The 22636-nt window shown below is 45.0% G+C and overlaps 1 protein-coding gene across 1 annotated transcript in view; it reads right to left on the bottom strand.

Moving 5' to 3' along the window:
• ERI3 (ERI1 exoribonuclease family member 3) overlaps positions 1 to 22636 on the bottom strand; it is a 120177-nt gene that overhangs the window by 93005 nt on the left and 4536 nt on the right. The window contains exons 2-4 of the mRNA XM_010010316.1: positions 14457 to 14573; positions 8339 to 8398; positions 6086 to 6177 (exon numbers count right to left, since the gene is read on the bottom strand). Coding sequence (XP_010008618.1) covers positions 6086 to 6177; positions 8339 to 8398; positions 14457 to 14573 — 269 coding nt within the window. The remainder of the gene's footprint in view (positions 1 to 6085; positions 6178 to 8338; positions 8399 to 14456; positions 14574 to 22636) is intronic.

Raw genomic sequence — 22636 nt, forward strand, 5'->3', positions numbered from 1 at the left:
TGCATAGGGAATTATGATTCCTTAAGGTATGAGCAGATGACACCAAAACCAGTGGCTTGCCTTCAGTTCAGTGTGACTGTTTCCAAATACAGCTCTAGTTAAATTACCCAGGGATGGAAAATCCACTTTCTCTATTCATTGCCCCATCCCAATGGTTCAGCACAGGAAATAAAGTACTCGATGCAATGCCTGTCTCATTCCCTCACACACTGTAAATTTATTTTAAGTTTCTCCACCATCTTTCATGCTGTTTCCAACTTCTTTGGTCCTAATTCCCAGGCAGCAAAGTCTGTGCTCCCCAGAGTGCATCGGGCATCACAGCTCAATAAATCTGAGGCCACTACAGCCCTGACTATGATAAATGTCTTTGCTATGACGTGCCAGACAAGTAGCAGACCTGAAGGTGATAGTCCATTGCATGATGATCCCTATGTGAAGATTTCATGTCCAAAGCTTAACCCAAAGGCATTCCCAGAATCACACATCTCAGACAACTCACAGAAGCTCATGCAATCAATGGATTTCAAACAAAGGCAAGAACAGGAGACAGACAGGCGAACTGCTACAGAAGGATAACAAAAGTGTGCTATGTTCATTTTAAATGAGAGTGTACAGATGAGGGAATCTTAAACCCCAAAATTTATTTTGCATAAGTGATATCATTTCCTTTAAAAACAAAAATCTGGATGCAGGGTCACAGAAGTGAATGGGGTCAGTGCTACTCCCTGTAAGTGCTAGAGAAGAGCATGCTCACAAGGCTCTCTTGCTTAGCTCTGGCAAAGCACTTTAGGTTGTAATTACATGAACGACTCCATCAGCAGAGCTGACTCAAAAGGTTCCTGACCCTGGATACTCAGTCCCATCCCTCACTGCAGTTCACACCACCCTCTTCCTTCAGGCAATGTCACCGCGCGAGGAGATATTCCATAGACTTGGTCAGCAAAATGATCCCCACTAAAAGCAACAACAAGCTAATCGAAGATCTTAGTTGGAAAGGAATTGTTTTATTAATCTTTAAATACAGATCACTACATTATCTTTCAGTTACCAACTCCTTCTAGTTACTCTCAAAGCCACCCTCTGAACATACCTCCTGCTCTGCTGTCACCCAACCAGCCCCCCCTACGCCTTCTCCTGCCTTTCCCACAACTGCCCGAGGTAGTGAGGTCCCACTCACTCCATCCAGTGGCTGTCTGCAATTTCTCCCCCAGGCAGAAGCTGCTAACCCCTTCCTGGTCCTGAGATAAAGCACAGCATCACAAGGGACACTAACACCATCAATCCTTCTTCTTGACCTAAGGCTGATCTCAAACCAAGCCTCCAGGATGGAAGGCTGGAAAGACCAACCCATTGCCACACTGCAAACTGGCCTAGGAAGGCAAGCATCCTCCCAGCCTGTGTAACTTGCAAAGAAAGAATTAAACCAGTGAGATAAAATTAAGCAATGGTATAATTTACTGCTCAGAATTTACTAATATGCAACCTAGGAAGAGCACCAAGGGCTATAAACATCTCAAGACACTTCACTGTGTTTTATCACTATATTAGAGAGTACTTGCCTTTTAACACTTACTTAAGAAAATAAAAAACTTCTGAGCAGTAGTTTCCTGTAAAGACATAAATTAACATGTTTTGATCAGCCACAGTAAGTGCAGTACAAGTGTCTTCATGCCAGAATATACAGACTAAAGCCTACACCTATGTTCAATGCATTTGCAGAATGATCCAAAACTGGAAGGAGGATTAACTGATGCTTTTGACATGAAGGTGGAGGTCCAAGCCACACATGTGGCTTCAGCTCCTTTCTCTGCCTCTGCCTGCTTGCACAACCATAGGCACATCACTTAACCTCATTGTATCTCAGTTCTGTAGCTATGAACACACAGTAAAAACGCTTCTTCCGTTGACAGGATTAATTCATGTTGTGCTTAAGAGCAGGCAAACGAGTTCCATACATGGAGGGAGGCAATTTGACATTTCAGAGGAGATAAACCACACTAAAGAGCTTACATTACAAGGGCTCAACCCTAACAGACACTGAGTACCCTTTTCCACTAAAACTGTCTCCTGCAGTCGGTAGCTCCCTCAGCCCTTCAGAGGCACGTTACCCTCACCACCCCATGCCACATCAATGCAATTTGCTTAATGAGTAGTGGCAGTTCCACCCTAGGTGCAGGATGAGGTCCAAGCACTAAAACAGACTATGCCAGGTATCTGAATCCATCCCTGAAGCTGTTAAACTTGGAGGATAGCTCCTTGCAACAGGCTAAAGGAATCCTCCTGATGAGCATGCGGAGGCCCGAGGACCGTGTGCCTAACGAGGCTGTATCCCCACTCATATTTTAGCTTGGCAGGTCTGGTGCTCCTTTCATCTTTTGCTTCAGGTAGCTCTCTTTAATTAATAACATTTCTGTGTCGACACAGGGAACTTTCCACCCAGAATGAATGGCCCTCTCTCATTAGAACCACGACTTGTCATGATGTATTCAAGAGCAGGAGTGTGATTCATTCCCTTGTCTAGGAACGAGGGGTGTTGCTGGGGGGTGGGGGGGAGAAGAGTCTCTGTAATGAGTGACTGATATTTGCTGAAGTTGATATGTGGCTCTGTCGGCTTGAACTGCCTTGTCAGGACAAGCCTTCAGAAAGGTGATGTTCCTACTCAAGAGGTTTTCCTCATTAAAGAAATTGCATCTTAACAAGAGGGAAGGGGAGGGCTGGCAGGAGAGCTGCTGTCTCCCTGACTCCAGCCTGGTTCACACACACACGCTGAGCGCTGAAAGCTGGTTGATCCACACACAGCCAGTAGAGGATCAGTGCTCCATTTCTGAGCCCTCTCATGCAACGGGCTCTCTCCAACAGTGTCCAAATCCTTTCAACAGGGCCAATCCTTCTGATGGTGCACCACACCCATAACAAAGACTTTGGTAGCATAGTTGAGGACCTCCACTCATGCTGAACCTCCATGAGCCCTTTCCAGATGTTTGGTGTCCTCTTCTGGGCACCCAGCTCCTTGTGACTACTGCTCCCTGTTGTCAGAGAGAAGCCAGACAAACAGCACTGTGATCTTCCAAGAAAGCTCCAAGGTTCAAGAGCAATCAAGTCTGTAGCCACACCGTGCCTCATTCCCGGAAGACCCCCAAGCCAAGCAGAGGCTTCACAGGTCCTTTAGCACCTGTTTCCATCTCGAACCTTGAAGAGTCAAGATTCTGACAAACCCCATCAGCAGAGAGCAGTACCTTGACAATCGCTATTCCTCTGGTACTCTTCTTTGAGCTAGGAGTGCTACACATGTCATAACTCCTGGCTTTGACAGGCCTATTTCCCCACCTTGTCCCCACATCCATCATTGACAGGCTTGTAGATTCCTCCTCTTTGCTCCAGGCACTCCTCTCATCTGGGTCGCTCATCCCACTGTGCCTCCCAGTGCTCTGGCACCTACTGGAAGCACTCACAGTAGACAGCCCTGTCCAGAAGATACCACACCTCAGCTCTTCAACAATACATGCAGAAAGAAGCCAAACTAAATGCCCAGGTCATTCCTGGAGAAGCCAGGAATACGGCTGCATGGTTTCCCACCAATAGCAGAGCTAAGGACAGCAGAGGACAGGAACTTCAAACCAAACAAGACACTGGGTAAGCGGATTGGAGCTTGCCTCGCTGTCAACACTAAGGAAGCTCAGAAAAGGAGCAGCAGAATTAGGGATGGACCTGCCCAAAGGTGCTGCTCCCTAAGGCAGGAAGCGCTGCACTCACCTCATTGTCCTGAATTCCTCTGCAATACAGTGGGTTTCTACAACGCAATGCTTCCACCAATGCTCCTCCAAATACGGACAAGCAGCACTGCCTCCCCTTCCACTGTCCCAGTGCCTTCTGTGTCCAGTGTGCAGTCTCGACACAGTAGCAAAGAGCACCAGCTACACCACAAGTCTTGTAGGGAATCATGGAGTGATTCCCTGGAAAACCTCCTAGAGGTTCCACATTTCTGAGGCTCTATCTCCCTGCCTGAACAGCCCTACTTCAGCTCTCTGCCTTCCCTCTTTAAAAAGAGATGCTCAGTTCTGCTTTGCTAAACCCTATTTGGCAATGTGTCTAAACACACGCAAACTTAATTAGTTCAGGAGGGAGACTCGGCATTTGTGGTGACGGATAAAAGTAATGGGAAATGAGGCTAGTGAGAGCTGGCAGGGAGTCCTCACTCAAGCCTCAGTCACTGGCACGGTGCTAATCAGATGTGACGCTACACGCTGCAGCACCCAATCGGCAACAGAGCGGCGTGATGGGCTACTCACCAAGCGGCTGCAGCCAGACTCCTGCTATCCACGTGGTTGGGAACACAAAATGTATTTTCTGCTTTGCCCTGGAGATGCTTCAGGATTGAATTTTGAAGTTAATGGTTTAAAAAATTTTTTTAAGAGGAAGAGGGAGAAATGAACCACTTGCTGCAATCTCATGGCCAGGAGTGGAGTCTTCTTTTTCCAGCTGACTAGTGAGGCACAACCCATGCGAGAGACCACTGCAAATGGCGAATTGAGCATCTCTGCTTCAGAGCTGCACGTCCTGCTGAGCCAGTTCACCCCACAACCCTTACAGCTCACCACAAATGGAGCTCACCTTTACCTCTATTTGCCCACTGTAGAGCTCTGAACCAAAAACTACAGTAACCAAACATCCAGAGGGTAGCCTGCTCCATACAGACACCAAGTTAGGATGCCATTGTCTGGGAACCTTGCTATCTCACTGACAAAGTGATGGAAAGATAACTCTGTTCTTCAGAGCCATCACCAAAAATGGTAAACTGGACTCTCAGAACAGCAATACAGGAGTAAAGAACTGAGGAAAAAGAACAGATGAGAAACAGCACACCCCTGCAGTTGTCTGTGATAGTCTCTAATAAAAGTTTAAACATGATATCTAAAGAAAAAATAAGCCTCACTCTTAAACCAGTAACACAGGAATTGGCAACATTTACAAGCTCTGGAGACAGCCCCAGCAGAGACCCAGATTTTGATTCAGTACCACACCCCTGTCTGGAGCACTGGAAATTTCTCATCTCCGCTAGTCTTTTGCTGCTGTTTCTGTGCTCATATCTCATGTCTCGCTAATCACACCAAGAAGAGACAAGGAGCTGCCACTCTACAAAGACCACTCTGCAGGCAAGAACTGGTGCTGATTGCTCCCAGGCTGTGTGCAGTTTATTTAGGTTTCTGACTTGGGAAAACCAATGTCACCATGAAAACCAAGTAACACTACTAACGAGTTGTAGATGTCACTTCAGCATTGGATGTGTCAAGCCCATGCTTTACTGGTATGATAACAACAGAAGTCTTTATCCAGCACTCTGAGGAAATGAAGAGCAAGATAAAGGAATCCAAGTGAATTCAGTACAATATGACAAACACCTTACAGATTAGACTAATTCCATTCTCAGTCATTTAACTCTGTTTTTTTAAATAACATTTTTAAGTTTGTGGTCCAGCTATTTTCATAACAAAATACACACATATACTGACACTTGCAGATCCCAGTGCAGGTCCCCACCTAGTACTCTCCAGATTTGTTGCCCAGCTGACGAAGATGACCTCACCAGGAAGAACACTGATGAAGCATGCCAAACTTGGCTTGTACTCTCTTTCCAAAGAGTATTCTGTGATTCACATCCAGTTAGAGTGCCAAGATGACAGAGAGAAAGCCTTGCATGCAGAGGTCAGGTAAGGACCATTGCTTGATTTGGGTTTACAGAAACACAGTCATGTATTCACTCAGAAATATACATCCCTTTGGAAAGTATATCAGATAAAAGGGTTAACATCACAAAGCTCCAGTTTAAGCCTTTCTTGGGGTTCTGAAAGGATTAATTTGCTTTAGGGAATATCCTAAGCAGTGATCTTGCACTATGCCCAGCACCCATCTGTCTTCTTAAACAACCCTCCACTTCAAATTATGCATGGCGAATGATGATTTCCCTAAGAAACAAAGACTAGGGACAGTCTGATGATTGTAAGGACAAAGACGTACACACTACAGCCAAGCATGGAGCAATAAAGCCCTAAAGCCCAGGAAAATCTCTCTCCCCTTCCATACTCACATCACTTTCAAATCCCAGTCTCCACAGGTCACAAAAATCGACTTGACGCTGGGATCTAAGAGGCCTTCCTTCGCCATCCACTCGTCAACCCTCTGAAAGGAAGGCAAGAAAAGGGGATGAGTTTTGCAGAGACAGGCCAAGCCACAACAGTTACACTTAGATAAGCTGCTTGCAATCAAGAGAGAAGAAAATTGTGATCTTATCCACCCTCTCCCTCTCTCTCTTCTCTCTTTGCTTGCCATCTCAACAACAGCACGTTTGGACCTTTGAAGATTTCTGATAGGAGACATCAGGCAACCAGAGCAGAGATGATCTTATCAGACAGCACAGCAGCTCTGCTTGTGGAGGGATGGAAGTTGTACAGCATTAACAGGACAACACAACAGCACTGTTACCTAGCATCCTCCTCCACTTTTCCTCTCCCTGTACCAAATGGGCACATTTGGTGAAGGGAAAATATGGGCATCCTGGGACAGCATCCCTCACCTACAGCATTTCTCACATGTTCCAATTCATTCGTCTCCAAGAGGATACGTGAGAGGGGGAGAAATGGAAGGGCTGTACACACACAGGCACTGTGTGGCACTAACAAGCAAAGCCACATGTCCTCTTCATCTCCAGGCTGGGTTTTTCTTGTTCAGGGGACAGCGTGGATTTAAAGTGAATCCACTATTCCTGAACAACTTCCCACAGGGACAGATGTTCTGGATCCACTTCAGAAATAGGCCATGTTAATCTGGAGTATGAACATCCACCTCGGGGATTAACCAGGAGGAACTAACCTAGATTAAAACCCCTGCACAGACACTTATTCCAGGTAAAACTAGCAAATGACATGCCCAAAATCTTCCAGTGACAGGCTATCAGCTGCTATTATGCAGCCTCACTAGTAGCATTTTCAGTGCTTCCGCAAGAGAAATCCCTCCTCTTTTCCCTCACGCGACACCTTCTGCTCCTGAATAAACCAGTATGCCCCAGAAGCTGCCTGACCCAAAACTCATTTTAACTCAGAAACATGCTACAGTATGAACACCTTTCCAGTGTTTCCACACTCCATGAAGCTTCTCTAGAAGCAGAACAAACTGTCTTCTGTAACACTACAGCAGTGATACACATTCATCCATGCAGGCAAAGAGGGGCTCTCCTTCCTGGGGAAGCAGACACAGGCATCCATATGCTTACAGACACATCACTGATATGTGCTCTCTGGAGAGCCCAGGGAGAGTTGCAGGTTTGCAGGGATGCAGGATGTCACCTTTGCAGAGCACCATCTTTGACATCATGTCACTGTTACAGCCTTTCTGGCAGAGAACAGTGCTTCATTCTGTGACTGACTGTACAAGAGCCTTCTGCAGTAAAGCTCCCCAAAGCAGCACCCAGCTGCTCATCCACACATCTCCCATCTCCTGGGCTGCCAGGATCCTCCAGCCATCCCTACAGGAGGCTCCCCAGAGCAAGGGACAGAAGCAGTATCCTTTCTAAACTCCCTGATGTGAGTGCTCATGAAATGCTGTCTCCATGGAGGATTTTAAAGCCTTTAATGTGATTTCCTCAGATAAGCAATTGTTGCAATTATTCTGATTAGGAACAATTAGGTAACACAGCAGTGGAAATCCTGACAGGGACAATGCATCGAACACCAACCTGCAGCCTAAGCAGGCTCTGCTTGAGGAGGTTTCCTTCACTATTTGACTACCAACAAAAGCTATTGATGGAGAAATACTTCCAAGCTAATTAAGCCCTAAATGCTGTAGGAATTCAGCATTAAGTAGATGGCATTATTAGGGCTATATCTGCATCTGCATATCCTCCAGATTAGATTTTAGAGGCATTTTCTTTCTATACTACATGTATTATTGAGCATTTAAATAGGTAGAAAAAAATTAATTTAATAAAGCATTGAGAGAGGGGAAGGAAAATGAAGGCAGAAGCTCCTGGAGCGGTGGTCTTGAGCAATGTCCTGGTGCTTTAAAACTGGCTCAAGCAAGAATCGCCTCTTCTCCTATCTACTGGCAGGACTTTGGATATCTTGTCAGCACCCTTGACATGAACAGCTGGAGATGACAGATCAATGGTTCAATACTCTCAGCAGAGTGTCACCAACGTGACAGCAAATGTTATTCTAATGAAGCTGTAATCATAGCCAAATTACGCGGTTCGATTCTCAGCAAGAGAAGGGTGCAGGGGAATAGATGAAGAGGGGACGACAGGACCAGAGGTCAGAGTTCGGGAACTAAAGGTTACTCTGCTTACCTCAAGCACTTGCTGGAGGCTTGGTTGCCCATCCACCATGCCTTGAATAATCCCGGTCAGCTGAAATGAGAGACAAATAGAAAGCAGGCATCAGAGAAGCACTCAAAAGATCATTAGGGAGGTCTCCTCTTCTGTCCATCTCACTGCAACCAAAACATGCTCCTGTGACCCACATGGACATTGCTGTGGAGCCAGTCACAGCAGAGTGACCCTGGCAGCTCCCCAGCCACAGGCAAGGGATAGCTGTGTTCTAAACACAGAGAGGTAGAGGGGCTACATAAACCAACAAGCTCTCAGCAGGGCAGGGTCCACTTGAGGAGCAGTGGTACCCTCTGCTTGATGCCCTAAATGTTGCCCTTGTTCAACATGCATTTCACTAGTTCTGATGTTGCCTTGATTTACACAGGTGGTGGTAACTCCCAGGGTCTCTGGTCATTCCCCTGCTCTTGAGATGACACCAAAATTGCAGCGTTAGATGAACAGAATACACCAGTATTGGTAAGTGAGACCCAGCCATGATTCCCTGTGCTGGGCAGCCAGCACGCACAGTTTCCCACAGTCCATCATAGCATCCTTCTGCATTTCAAAGCTGTATTTAAAACTGAATGAAATCTGAAGAAAACTGCTTTCTTCCAGAATGCTGATCTACTCTGACTTTTTAGGAACAGGTCCTGGCAACAGACAGTCCTACTGGCTGTACCCAGGCTGCTTAGCTGCTTAAAGCTAGACACAAGCATAAAAAGATGCAGTCTCATGGGCCTCTGCCTGCATCTGCCTAGGACAGCTTGAGGCACATGGAAAATAGATAATTTTTCTGCCTGCCTTCCAACTGACAAAACTGTCTTTTAACATATTGAATATTGGAGGTCAGTAGCTTGCCATCAATGCGCCCAAGTAATTAAAAAAATCATTATTAAAACAAGTGCACACTACAGGGTTTCACTTCATATGGCACTTTCCTGAAGCTACACATCTCACACGTTTTCATAAAATAAAGGTCAGACACAGCCTAGGAGCATGCCCTGCTGCCTGCACGTGCATCCCAGCCTCCAGAAGCCATAGCATCCAGTTGAAAGGTGCTGACAGCCCCACCACCACCACCCAGGAGTAACTCTTCCATGTAGACCAGTTCAACCTACTTGTAAAACATAAGCCCTCTCACAAACCACAGGGCTCTGGTTTATTAAATGTGTGGCACCTGAAAGAAGCTCAATGGTTTCTACCTCTGTTTCTTTGGCTTCTTGGCTTACAGCACTGAACTCAGAGGAAGGAAGGGAAAAAAAAAGAGATTAAACTCCAATTAAACTGTAATTACATTTAATGAATACCAAATACCTGACTCACTGAATAAGCTGTAAGTGGAAAGATTATTTTCTCATAGTGACTTCCACGGAATGGTAATATATACCTTTTAGGGAAAGTATTTTAATTTTAAGAATGCAGAGATCCTCTAGGTGGGTTTCTCAAGTTCATCAAGCCATTATGAGGTGGAATTTTAAGGAAGTGGAGGGATACAGACACTCTTTTATATTCCAGAAACTATTTTTATATTAACCTGTATTTTAACTGGGTAACAGCTGCTACCTACAGACTTGCTGTACTCTGAGAGGCAAAGAGATTTGAGTGATCAATGCACATCTGTTTAGAGCAGTTTTTAAAGCTCACTGGCTTGGTTTTGCTTTTCTCGCCATCACCTAGCAGAGGTGGACAGCTCACCTACTGCAAAGTACTGGTTCTGCCTCTCAGAGGGCATCTCAAATGAAACCTCTGGAAATAGCTGAAAGATGAGCTTTTGGGAAAGGATCATAGATAGTCTGGGTTGGAAGGGATCTTAAAGGTTAATGACAGAGGAACCTAAGGTTATCCACCCCAACCCACCCTGCAATAAGCAGGGACATCTTCAACTAGATCAAGTTGCTCAGAGCTCTATCCAAACCTCACCCTGAATGTTTTCGGAGAAGGGGAACCTACCATCTCCCTGGGCAACCTAGTCCAGTGTTTCACCACCCTCATAATAAAAAATTTAGTCTTATATTTAGTCTTACTGTACCATCTTTTATTTTAAAACCATTATCCTTTGTCCTGTCACAACAGGCCTGACTAAAAAGTCTGCTCTCATCTTTCTTATAAGCCCCCTTTAGGTACAGGAAGGCTGCTATCAGGTCTCTCCAGAGCCTTCTCCTCCAGGCTGAACAACCCCAACTCTCTCAACCTGTCTCCATAGGAGAGGTGCTCCAGCCCCCTGATCATTTTTGTGGCCTCCTCTGGACCTGCTCCAACAGGTCCATGTCTTTCCTGTACTAAAGATGACAGGCAACCTTTTGGTATCATGGTCAGCACCAATGTAAATGGCTTCTACCACTCTGTCACCTTCAAGACTGCATCTGTTCAGTGGTGCACCCCTGATGGCCATGGGAGGACAGGGTGAAATGGCCTCATCCAGACATTTCCCATCAGGAGAAGGGAGGGATGGGAAGACGGACAGAGAGGTCCTACCAAAGAGTCACTGCTTGATCCTGACCAAGACTCTTTCCCCACCAGGCCAAGTGAAGTACCAGCTTATCTGTACAAGAACACATTACTAAGCGCACTTGCACACAAGATTCATGCTGCACATGAAAACAAAGGGATATACCTGCTCCATGGGTACATTTCAGTATAGGTCAGAGTGCTCAAAAGGGACCAGATTTCTACTCTCTCACCCTTTCTGATCCTTTCCATTATCAGTTATGCCCATCTGTAACACCCAACCTAGTGCACTGGGTTTCTGCAGTATTATCTGGTCTTGCAGCTTTAATAAAGTATAAAAGCATAAAACTGCACAATTGTAAAGTTTCCCTGGCAATCCTAAGAAGCACACAGTACTTGGGAACATAAACAAGCTATAAGGCATTTATCTTTTTGTACTTTTATTGTCTGCTCCTTCAGGAAAAAAAAAATCAATAAAAATTAACCATAAAAAGAGAGCAAAGTACCATGAAAAAGCCTGTACAAGCACCTTCTGTGTAGAGGGAACCTTTCACTTAAGCTCCTGGCATGAACTTTCTTGGGCATCAGCCAAACCACTTGCATCTTCCAAAAGGGCATGATGAGCTTTATATACCTAACAACAGCTTTTAACCACTTGGAAGCACTTTCAACCTTCTCTGTCTAAACGTTCAGCACACCCCTCACGAAAACCAAGCCTCATGACTTCTTGTTTTACAAAAACAGGTCAAGAGAAAGAGGACCAAGTTAGGGCTACAGGGTGAGCCAGCAATAGAAGATGTGCTCCCGGCCATTGATGTGGGGAGTCACAGGAACATCCTATAGCCTGGGGAGAGCACACACACACGAAAAGCTAAGCAAAAGGACTCCTTGAGGGTGGCTATGAGCTCTCCATCCTTGCAGACACCCTTCCTGTGCCATGCTGTCTTCAGGGAGAAAGAGGGATGTGAGAAGTACTCCCAAGGAGTAACATCAAACAAACCCATAATCCTTCCCCCAAGTCTATACCAAGCAGTCCTGTTGCTTCACAGCAAAGGCAGCAAGCAGAGGGGAGAGGGGAAAGCAGCAGCACAGCAGACAGGCTCCTGTGTAATGTCAACACCTCTGCTTTTCCTGCAGAGTTTATCTGGGAAACCATCGTATTTCTACTCCAAGACAGTTTGCTGATTACCTAAGCACTTGTCTCTGGTGTACAATCTGATAATCAAGCCTGGTCTTTCTTTGTAGACAAAGAGGCCAATAAATCTCACCCTTTGTAAGTGGAGGTGCCTAGACAAAGCCCTTTACTGGCATTTAGCAAAATGGGTATTTTTCAGAAAAGAGAAACCAGCTGAAAAGTCAATGGCAGGTGCTGGAGCTGTGTGGGAATCAGCTCTGCAGGAGCTGGACACACGGCATGTCCTGGCTGTGTCCCCCAGAGTGTCAGTGGAACCTGCGCTGGTGGCACAGGACTGATCCCTGTGCCCGCTCAGCAAGAGCCACTGACCCCACAGGTCTCTACATAGCCACTAGACTCCACGAAAAAGCAGATGCAAATACAAAAGGATATTTTTGCAAATGTTTAGTAAGGTCCTTGATACAACCAGCTCACCTGTGGCTCTTGGGGCAGGGTTTCAAAGTCAGTGCTACATAAAGGGGCTCAGGACAAGCCCAGTTACTCCTCCAGCACAATCACACTCCCTGAACCTCACGGCAACAGGCAGGGGAACTACCAAGCCAGGAGGGACAGGCACTAAGGAGCACAGGCTGGTGGCTTCCAGGCTAGGATCAAAACCAGCTCCCTAGCTCACGCTGTTAATAACAACACAAAACTTGCCAAACCCGGCAAGTTGGACCATTTTGTACCACCACTACACACAGGTTGGGGTTCTGTGATCATTCTGTCTGCAGGCCTCAGCACTACCCATTTTTATCCAACTCTGGACACAAGACACCAGACCAAGGTCAGCAGCAGCATCTGCAACATAGCATTGCAGGTAAGACACCCATGTCCATCCTGGGGACTCCTGCAAATGCACACACACTTGGCTTCACTTGTTTAAGGGCTCCACACAAAAGACACAAACATGTGAAGACACAAACATCTGCTCCGGGCTCCTGTGAGCAAGAGAAGACAGAAAAACCAGCACTGCAGTATGAGAGCATTATAGAATCATAGAAACAACTAGGTTGGAAAAGACCGTCAAGAGCATGAAGTCCAATCTTTACCCTAGCACTGCCGAGCCCACCACTAAACCATGTCACTAAGGGTCTCATCTACATGGGTTTCTGAACTTCCAGGTACAGCAATTCCATCACTTCCCTGGGAAGCCTGTTAAGAAGCCCATTATCAGATGGGCTGAATGCCTCAGTCACTCTCAATGCCCTCAGGCTACAGCAGGCTGGAGGCCCCATTCAGCTCAGACAGCCACACCAAGCAAGTCATGCAGACTCTTCTGCAAGAAAAGAGCTGCAACTTTTGGCTGTGGGGGGGAAAAATGCAACAGAGGACTTTCCAGAAAAACAGAATTTTGGTGGGAGTTAATAAGTGAGATGACGTTTCTCTAGAATTTAGATGACATGCAAAATGGATGTTTTAAGCTCTGCTCTAAAAGATGACATTGCTTTTAGCCAAGATCAGGTGCAAGCTGTAAGATTTATCACATTTTGTACAAGCATATGTCCAGAAAGTCTCATGGGGATAAAAACACCCAAAGTAGTTGTCCAGCCTCCTAGCATTAAGGCTGCAAACCCCTTTCCATTATAACTGTTTTCACACATTTATAGCTTTCTGAAAGCCCCTCTCTGGGTAATAATGTTTTCTGTGCTTAGTCTTTTTTTTTTTTTTTAAGTTTAAATAAAATACCTTCAGATGGTTCTTAGTTACAAGAGGATAAAAAAGATTATTTGTTTTTACAATGTGGAAATATGGAAGGGGCTGGCTGGTCCTGAAGGGGACTCCACCTAACACAGAGGAGTCGTTTTTCATCAAGTTAATACGCATGGGACAAGCACTTCAAGGGCTTAAACTTGCAGCCATGGAGGTAGGCCAAAACCACACTGCAGTGTTGATGAGACTGGGACAGAATGAAGAATTTGGGTACTCCAATTCCCACAGTCAGTACTTTAGTCGCTGAACTGGCCAACATCAAACCAGTGGAATGACAGGAAAAATAGCTCAAAGGAAAAGGAACTTAAACTTTATTTTGACGGTTACAGCAAAGGAAGAATGCATTTGCAGAAACAGTTGACTTTTTGTGCTGAATGAAAAAAAAACCTGACCAAACCAAAAACAAGCCCACAAAAACCAACCCTTATTCCCCTATTCCTTTGAACCCTCAGAGATCGCACTCACCACCTTCATCAACTAACACAAGTGCTTTTATTTTGTGGTCACTCAGTTACACATTCATTAGTTGTAAATAAAACTATCTTAGTTAGCAGATCATAGCTAGAGTTATTTATGAATCCAAACTCAGGTCTTTACATGCTACTGCAATGACAAAAGATCATTTCCCTGGTCCTTAACTCAAGGCTGGCATGACACACTGCCTTGCAGCCACACCATGAAGGGGCAACCCCAACCCCTGGTGCAATGGAAACCTCCTTCCCAGGGAGACTCTTGGAGCACCAGGGAACCTTTGCACTTTACCTCTGTACAGAAGGGCGTAAGCTGGGGATGCACCACAGGCTGAACATACATGTGAAAGGTGGATTCGATCTCCATCGTCCTGCCATTCAGCTTCAGGATAGGGAATTCGATGATTTCCTGAATAAGGCAAAAAGAAAAGCAGCTGTTCATTTAAAACAAACAAAAAATGAAGCTGGAAATGATCCTGCCTAGCAAGCTGGCTGTAAAAGGAGGGGCCTGACAGTACCAAAAAAAAAACCAAGCCCACCACAGAGCTCTGCAATACAAGTGGGAAAATGGTGCTGGAGCACTGAACGCATCCAGTGCCACGAGCACAGAGGATGGTGCAGCAACAAGGTCTCTCTCTGTGTTCAGTTCTGCACCTGCACACATCGCTGCCTAAGCCTAACCTAAGGAACATGGTCTTGCACCACTCACACATGCTAACCAGGGAACACAGAGATGTACTTGCAATGGGCTCATGTCTGTTTAGCAACAGGGGCTGCACACTCCCCAAGACCAGCCCCAGCCTCTCCACCCTGCCATCCTTTTAGAGGACACCAGAAGACAGACAACAGGAGCTACTGCACAAAGCACCTCCTTCCCAGAAAAGGCTGAGGAGCACTGTTCTCCTCTGTGGAGTGAGAAGAGGAGCTGGAAGCACCCCCCAGTACATCCCCTATGGGAGACGGCACAGTAGCAAGCCCTGCTTCATCTTCCTCTTTGTAGCCAATTTATGCTGATAGGGAAATAAAAACGTTCCTTCATCAGAAGAATGTTCAATTATTTGAATAATCAGTGATCAAAAATTTACATGGACCTGTTAATAAAAAGTTTAAACAAATCCAGTTGCGATTGATTTCTCAATTATTAAAAAATATACATGAAATTAAAAAAGCCGACCACTGAATAAAAGCGATAAAATCCTTTGTGTTCACCCTCCTCCTTCTCCACTCCCTTTCCTCCTTCCAGTCTAATGTAAGAGCAGAAGTGACAATTTGTTTGGTGTCTTTAAAGAATAATTTGTCTATGTTATTTAATAGAGATCCATGGCACCAAGGTTCTGGAGTGCAAATGAGCCTGCTGAGTGATATCCACGCAACAAGCCTCTCAAATCACTTCTGGAGAGAAACAGAGAGAGGGAGAGAGAATAAAAAAAATATTGCTTTTTAATATTCAAAAACAGTTTGCAAAATTTAATCAAAGCAGAGCAAAAGCTAACATTTTTACCACTTTGACATTTTTATTAGCGCTTTCATAAATTTTTAAAACATGAATGGAATTAGTTTAACAACAACAACAAAAAAAAACCACAACTGCCTGAAAACATCTGGAAGAGACAAATAAGAAATAATAAAAAAATAAAGAAAAAAAATCCAACTCCTGTGAGTAAAATTAGCATGTGGAAAACGCAGCCGCTGCAGAGGAACTAACACAGTTTTTGGACCCTGGCTGCAACCTTCATGACCCACAGGCGGAAATTATCCTGAGGTCGTCCATATGAGCTGGTGACATCACCTTGCTGGCAGGCAGAGGGAGGGCAAGAAGCTGGGTGGGTAAATGGAAACAAGAAATAATTTCAATAGCTAGGAGAAACACCCAATTTCCACGGTGGACAGAGCCCATGGCCACAGCAGAGTAGCTCTCCCCCCTTGGAGTAGCAGGCACACAGCCCACATCAGGGCACGTGGGGAGCACGTGCTGCTGGGATGGAAAGTTAGCGGAAAAAAATTAAAATAAAATGAAGTGTTAACAGTGCTGAAGTGCCCAGGTGTAGACATGGAGCAGTCAAGCTGCAGAGGACACAGGGCTTAACTATTTCCCCACGGTCAGCTGTGCCAAGCTCTGCCATGCACGCAGAGGCTTGGATGCATCCTTCCCCACAGCCATACCACCCCACAAGGAGTAACCAAGTTTCCCCAGGAAAGACATGAAATTCAACCTGTGGGCTGGAAGAGGAAGAGGACACAGAGGCAAAAAATCTGAGCATCACCCAGATTGCCTGTTGTGATGCAGCAAAACTCACTGGCTTCAGGCCCCCAGGAGGACCCGTGGAAACATAAGAAACTCAATCTAAGTAAGAAACGCTGGACACAGCTGATCCTCCCTTCAAAAGAGCTACCACAGATAGGCTCTGAAAGCAGCAAATTTCTGTTCAGAAGAAAAAAGACTGCAAAGTTTGAAGCCAATGGACAGGATATCACAACAGAGCCAGGCTTAACTCCAGGATAACACCACCCCGTCCTTCAAACCAGGCTGGGGCAGCTCATTGCACCTGAGGTCTGCATCCCACGCAGGGGGTGACCATGGAAGCGGGTAAGCCCACAGCAGGGCAAGAAGAGCATCCCTGCTCCCAGCGAGGGACATGCACCGGCTGGATTTCACAGCAGGACTGCATTGCAATGCCAAGATCAGTCCTAAGGGACCAGAAACATCCTCAGGGGCCATCAAGTGGCTGGATGCAAAGTGAGACTGAAAGACAGCCCTGCTGCTGATCTGATACACAAAGGCGTCGCTTGCCTTCCAGAATCAAAGGCAAAAAGCACTTCCAGGAGGGTCGTATTAAGACAAACTGAGGAAATAAAAAAGCCATACTAAAAAAAAAAAATGTGGAAAATCTAACAATATCCAGAATTACTGCAAGGTCTGTGGGATGGAGCCAGGAGCAGGGATGGAACCCCAGGAGCAACTTGAGTGTCTTGGGTGAAAGCGCAGCCACTCTTTAGGGCTTATTTGGTCAGTTTTTGCGCAAGCGGTAAAGGACCTTTCCCAAAAGGCTGTTTATCTGCACACTTCCTATAGCGGAGATTTTTCCAGTCTCTGGCAGTGTTTGCTCCACTGGTATCTAAGGCAACAGATACCAGCCCCATGAAATCAGCCCCACTCCTCACTAACGACGTTAGCCAGTCCTGCAATGAAATTTAACCTGTGACACTGCTGTACTTTTCATTTAAACTTTCATTTGGAGAGAAGCAGTGTTTGGAGACCCTGCAGTTTGTCCTGCTAATAAAGACAAGTGTTGGGACCTTTAAAGGTGCCATTCATCTTTTGCCTTTATTAAATTCAATTTTCTTAAGCCCATGATACATCATGAAATTAAGAGTTGACATTCCTGCAGAAACAAAAATATCTATCAAACATAAACAGAAGGAAGGGGGGGTGAAAGAGGCCTCTATTACCAAGAATTTATGGCTTCAAGTTGATCTGTTTCCACTTTTTTTCTCTCTCCTGTTTTTTTTCTTTTACAAGCATATGGTTTGTTTTAGATATCCAAAATGTTATTACAGATCTAGAATTTCATTAGTAATTATTATGAAATGGTGAGCACTTAGACACACACACACACACAACCCCCCAACAGACTGGGATGCAGGAAGGCAGCCGGGCACTCTCTCACATTTCACAGCAGCCCTGCAAGCTCAACACACTCAGCTCCATCAAGAACCTTCACTGCTTCTTCCCGAGTGGGAAAGGTGGAAGAGAGAGGCACCAGGGAATTAAAAAGAGATGCTCACTGACACTTCCTCCCTTTGCATTAGTCTCATCATTCGTAAGTGCTACCTTGAGATCCTCACCCATTTCCACTTTCAACACTTGAGTACGCATTCCAGCTTCAGCATGAATTTGTGCCAGCAGCATTTGGGGCTTCTAAGTATTTGGGGTTTTTTTAATCCCCCACATACTTTCCTTCTAGCACAACCAGAAGTTATGGATGTGCCGAAATAATGCTGAGGGTGTCCAGAGGCTGCAAATAGCCACAAGCTACCAGAAGAACAAATGTACCCATTTGAATTTTGCAAGCACTGCAATTAGGTATTTTATTTAGCCCTGCAAAGTAACTTGAAAGGAAATCCAGGATTCAAACCACCAGCAATAAATAAGCAGCTTTTTATTTTCCTTTCATTGTCATGAAAAGTTGAACATGTTTTCTGTTGAGAAATTCTGCACGCGGCTCCCAATTACAGGCATTTGCATTTATATTGTTGGAACACAGAGCTTCTAAAATCAATATTAACACGCTTAAAGAAAAAGACATTGGCACCCTGTCCCTCCCCTCAGCTGCGCCCCCAAACATGGGAACAATAGGATCCTACAGAGCCGGAGGCTTAGACATATCCATTACCAGGTCCACTCTCTTTACAACAATCTTGCATTTATGATTTCATGGTACTTCAAGCAAATCTGTGTGACAGCTTGCTCGGAATTTCTGCCTTTTTAAATAAATAAATGAACGTTCCTCCCAAAAAAGATGTTCCAGGTGGAAGCCTCCTATGCAACCTGGCTGTCCCAGGCCAGTGGACAGGGTGGCAGCAGGAGGGTGCGGGGTCACTGTGGAATGGTGAGACGCTTCCTTTTAAGAAGGATTTGAAATATTCATAAGGGCATGTGAAAGCAGTGCTATAAACCCACCCTTTCGTTATCCATCCATCCTAAATGAAACTCCCCTCCCTTTAACATCAGAGCAGGGATGCACACATTCAGCTGTATTGATCTTCTTGCTAATAAAAGAAATGAACAAGCACACAACTATACTCGCTAAATAATTTCCTGTAACAGATCTCTGGAGTTCAGAGAAGAAATCACCTGAAGTTACACTAATTCCCACAGAGGAATCTTTTTGCTTATCCTTTTGGATCTGGAGCACACAACATCATTAGATGAAAAGAACACAGTGCCCAGTAAGAACTTCTCGGCTTTTAAAGCCTTTTAATCTAGAAGTCCACAAATGAAGTGGACAGGGCCCACTTCAGAACATCCAGTTACATATATTTGAGGAAGACCGTCTGGCCTATTCAGTTCAAAATCTACCAGAGAATAATTTATCCCTTACTCCCACCCCCATATGAAGAAGTTTAATAAACACAAGAATAAAAGATGCCCATAAAAATCAGAGCTGACTGTTCAAAACGCAATAAAAACAAGCAGAGGCCGTTGAGAGAAAGGGATTTTTTCTGGTAGGGAAAAGCATGAAACTTCCTACCAAAGAACCCCTTTACACCTTCAAAAAAGGTAAGGGTGGAAGAGGCAAGAAAGTCTCCATGGAGGGACATAGCCTTAGCTCGTTTTGTTCAGGGATGCTTCTTTCCCCCCTCCTCTTTAAAGCAAAAAAAAAAAAAAAAAAAGTCATTTTATGCACAAGGAGCTTATTTCTTAAACAAACACTCGTGTTTTTGATTTACACCACGGGCTGCTCCTAAATAATTTATGGCGGGTTAAATTTATTGCACAGCCCTGGCCGGCTGCAAATTCGAATTGCCAAATAATTAGATTTTAGGGCAATGCTTATAAATTATCCGCCGATTTGTCCGGACTTGTTTGTCAGTTGCTTTGTGCTTCAGGTCATCTTTGGCATTTCACTGTTTGTGTTTTAATTGCTGATTTACACTTTGACAGATGAGAGTTGATGCCTCCAAGATCGGGGAGGGGGCGGGGGGTTGAAGAGCAGGAAGAATCAGAGCTTTTAAAGCCTTATGATTGTCCTTTTTTTCCATGGCAATTAAAATCGAAAAGGGACATGGTAAGGACAGCACTGGCCTAACAGATCTGCCTCCCCAGTTTCCATCCTCTGCCTTAATTATTATTTTAACTAAAGCTGTTTCCAAGCGAGCAGTCTTGCACTGGCACTCAAGGGCAGTAACCAAGATGACCTCATAGGTCTTTTCCCCACGTCTAAATTTCTATTAAACTAACCAAAACAAGTACATAAAGGCAACACCTCTGCACTGGGGGACAGCAGGACTTCTGCTGAATCAGGGCTATCCTGACTTTCCAAAGGATGCCTATCTGCACACACAGCATGAAGGCTCTCAGTACTCCTGTCCTGAGTAAGTTACTCAGTGTACTGATTAACCTTGTCAAAAGGTCTCTGGGGAAGCAGCTGATCCCCAGATTTCATTTTCCATCACTACCTAGCTTAAAGTACACATATGCATGCAACCAACAATGTAATACATTTAAAAAACTGTTATATCCCAGAAAAGCATGAAGGAAAATACAAATCAAAATCAAAACACATGAGAACTAGCAGGAATATGGGAAGATCATTAAACACTAGGATAAGATGATGTGAAAACAAATTCTGCTGCCCGGTCATTGACTATCCAAGGTCTCTTCCTCCCCCCAGCTCTTAGGTGAACCTAGTGCCTACCCCCAGCACTCATGCTGGAGCCCAATGTCAAAGGCTGGATTTCCTCAAAGATAAATTTGAAGTTGCATTTTGGTTTCTGTGCTGGCATCAAACCTGGCTTTTATTTCCAGGTGCATCCTTACAACTGTGAGGGTGAGGGACCATTTCTCTTTCTTTAATAGAAGCTGAAATTCACATCTAATCACATGCCTCCAGGAGCCTGAGCTTTAAAAGAGAGTCCATGCACCTGCCTGAGGGCAGTATCACCTCCCCCTAAATAATTTCTGACTTTGTCTAGGCTGTTTTTACTGACTCCAATAAGAGAGACTCACATACTCCTCAGGCACTCTATCCTCCCGTTTCATTAGTCTTATCACTGGGAAGTTTTTCCTAATGTCTAATCACAATTTCCCTTGCTGCCGCTTAAATTCATGGCTGCTCTTCTACCCACAGCAGACACAGGCCAGAACATTGCCTTTTGCAATGCAAGACCTCATCATAAAATCACAGAATCAACTCAGTTGGAAAAGACCTTTAAGATCATCAAGTCCAACCATCATCTCAGGAAAATACAGACAGACCACTCTTATCACTGCGCTGAACACAACCCCAGTGCTATCCAGCCTGCACTCAGAGTTGTATTTTGCAGACCCCTGGTTACACTCACTGTTTCTCTTTTGCATCCTTTTAAAAAAGCCTCAAGGGTTTTTTTGAAGTATGAAATCCAAAGTGAAGCACTTCCGCAGCCGAGGTCCCTTCTTATAAAGCCAAGAAAAGGAGGATCCATATGTCTCACAAATGACATTTCATCCCTAAACTTATCATTGTGGTCTTTGGAACTCCTTTCATACCTGCCATTGTATCTGAAATCTTGACAGCTGTCTCACAACCCTTGTCCTGCCACCCTGAATAAAACCTTTGGTAGTCACATGCTTCCAGGCTGGTTCCTGCCTCTCACCATCAGCATCATCTCGCCTTGCCAAAACCCACAAAGCTATTTTGATCTTTCCAACAGCACCCAGACAACAAGAATAAGGCAGAACCTCCCTCCTCCTTCCACACCTGGGATGAGAAATATAGACCAAAACCATCAACACTTCAACTTGTTTCTTCAAGCACTACTGACATATACTTAACCACTCAGAAAATCTCCGACGACACAGCCAACAACAATTTAAGCTTGACAGTTTGGGGGAAGTTTAGTACTCAAATCAGGTTAAAAACAGCACACACACATTTCCAAATGTTACCTTTCCACTGCGAGATGACATCTACACTATATCCTTTTTCACTTCCGCTCCTTTTTACCGCAGGCAACCAGCCTGTGCAGAATTATCAAATCATTTCAAGACCCAACCTCTTCACCTGATATTGAGCAGCACAAATGATCAATGTTGCCAGCAACACTAAAACATCTGGGATGGGTAGAAAGGGCATGCTGCTGCATGTAAATGAACACCCAGGGTTTTACAGACACCACAAACAGCTGCTGGTGACAGCACATTTCTGCCTGGCAGAGAGGAACTAAATAACATAACCAAGAGCTATTTTGCCAGCTAACAAGTGCACAGACCAACAAAGACAACACGGGGATGGCTGCAGTGCCAGCTTGGCACAAAAGGGGAGAAAAGCACAACACTTAGGCATGTCCTGTGTCTTTCTCACCAAAAGAGCCGAGCTGCACTTTATTAGGAAGGTTTTGCTCAAAACTAAGTGAAGACCACCTTAACACAGCAAAGACCATTCCCCTGCACCCACAGCAGCCTGAAAAGCAGTATCCCTGTGCAGCACTGGATACATGCCACACCATGGAATAACACTGCCTGGTTTTAAAGCATCATACTGGGGGGGATGCAAAATAACCCTCCTGCCACAGAGGCTAGGAAAGAGCCGCAGGCACACACTGATCATCAGCAACTACACAGGGCAGGAAAAGCACAGCGAACATACAAACCTGTGGCACCCATTCCGTTCCCTTCAGAAATGCACATGGTGTGAACATTTCCAGCAGCACACGTTACCTTTAGCAGCAGCTTTACAGAGAGGTGAACAAACCTTTAAACACGACACAGTG

Source organism: Nestor notabilis, unplaced genomic scaffold (genome assembly GCF_000696875.1).
Source record: "Nestor notabilis isolate BGI_N333 unplaced genomic scaffold, ASM69687v1 scaffold8042, whole genome shotgun sequence".
NCBI classification, from domain to species: Eukaryota; Metazoa; Chordata; class Aves; order Psittaciformes; family Psittacidae; genus Nestor; species Nestor notabilis.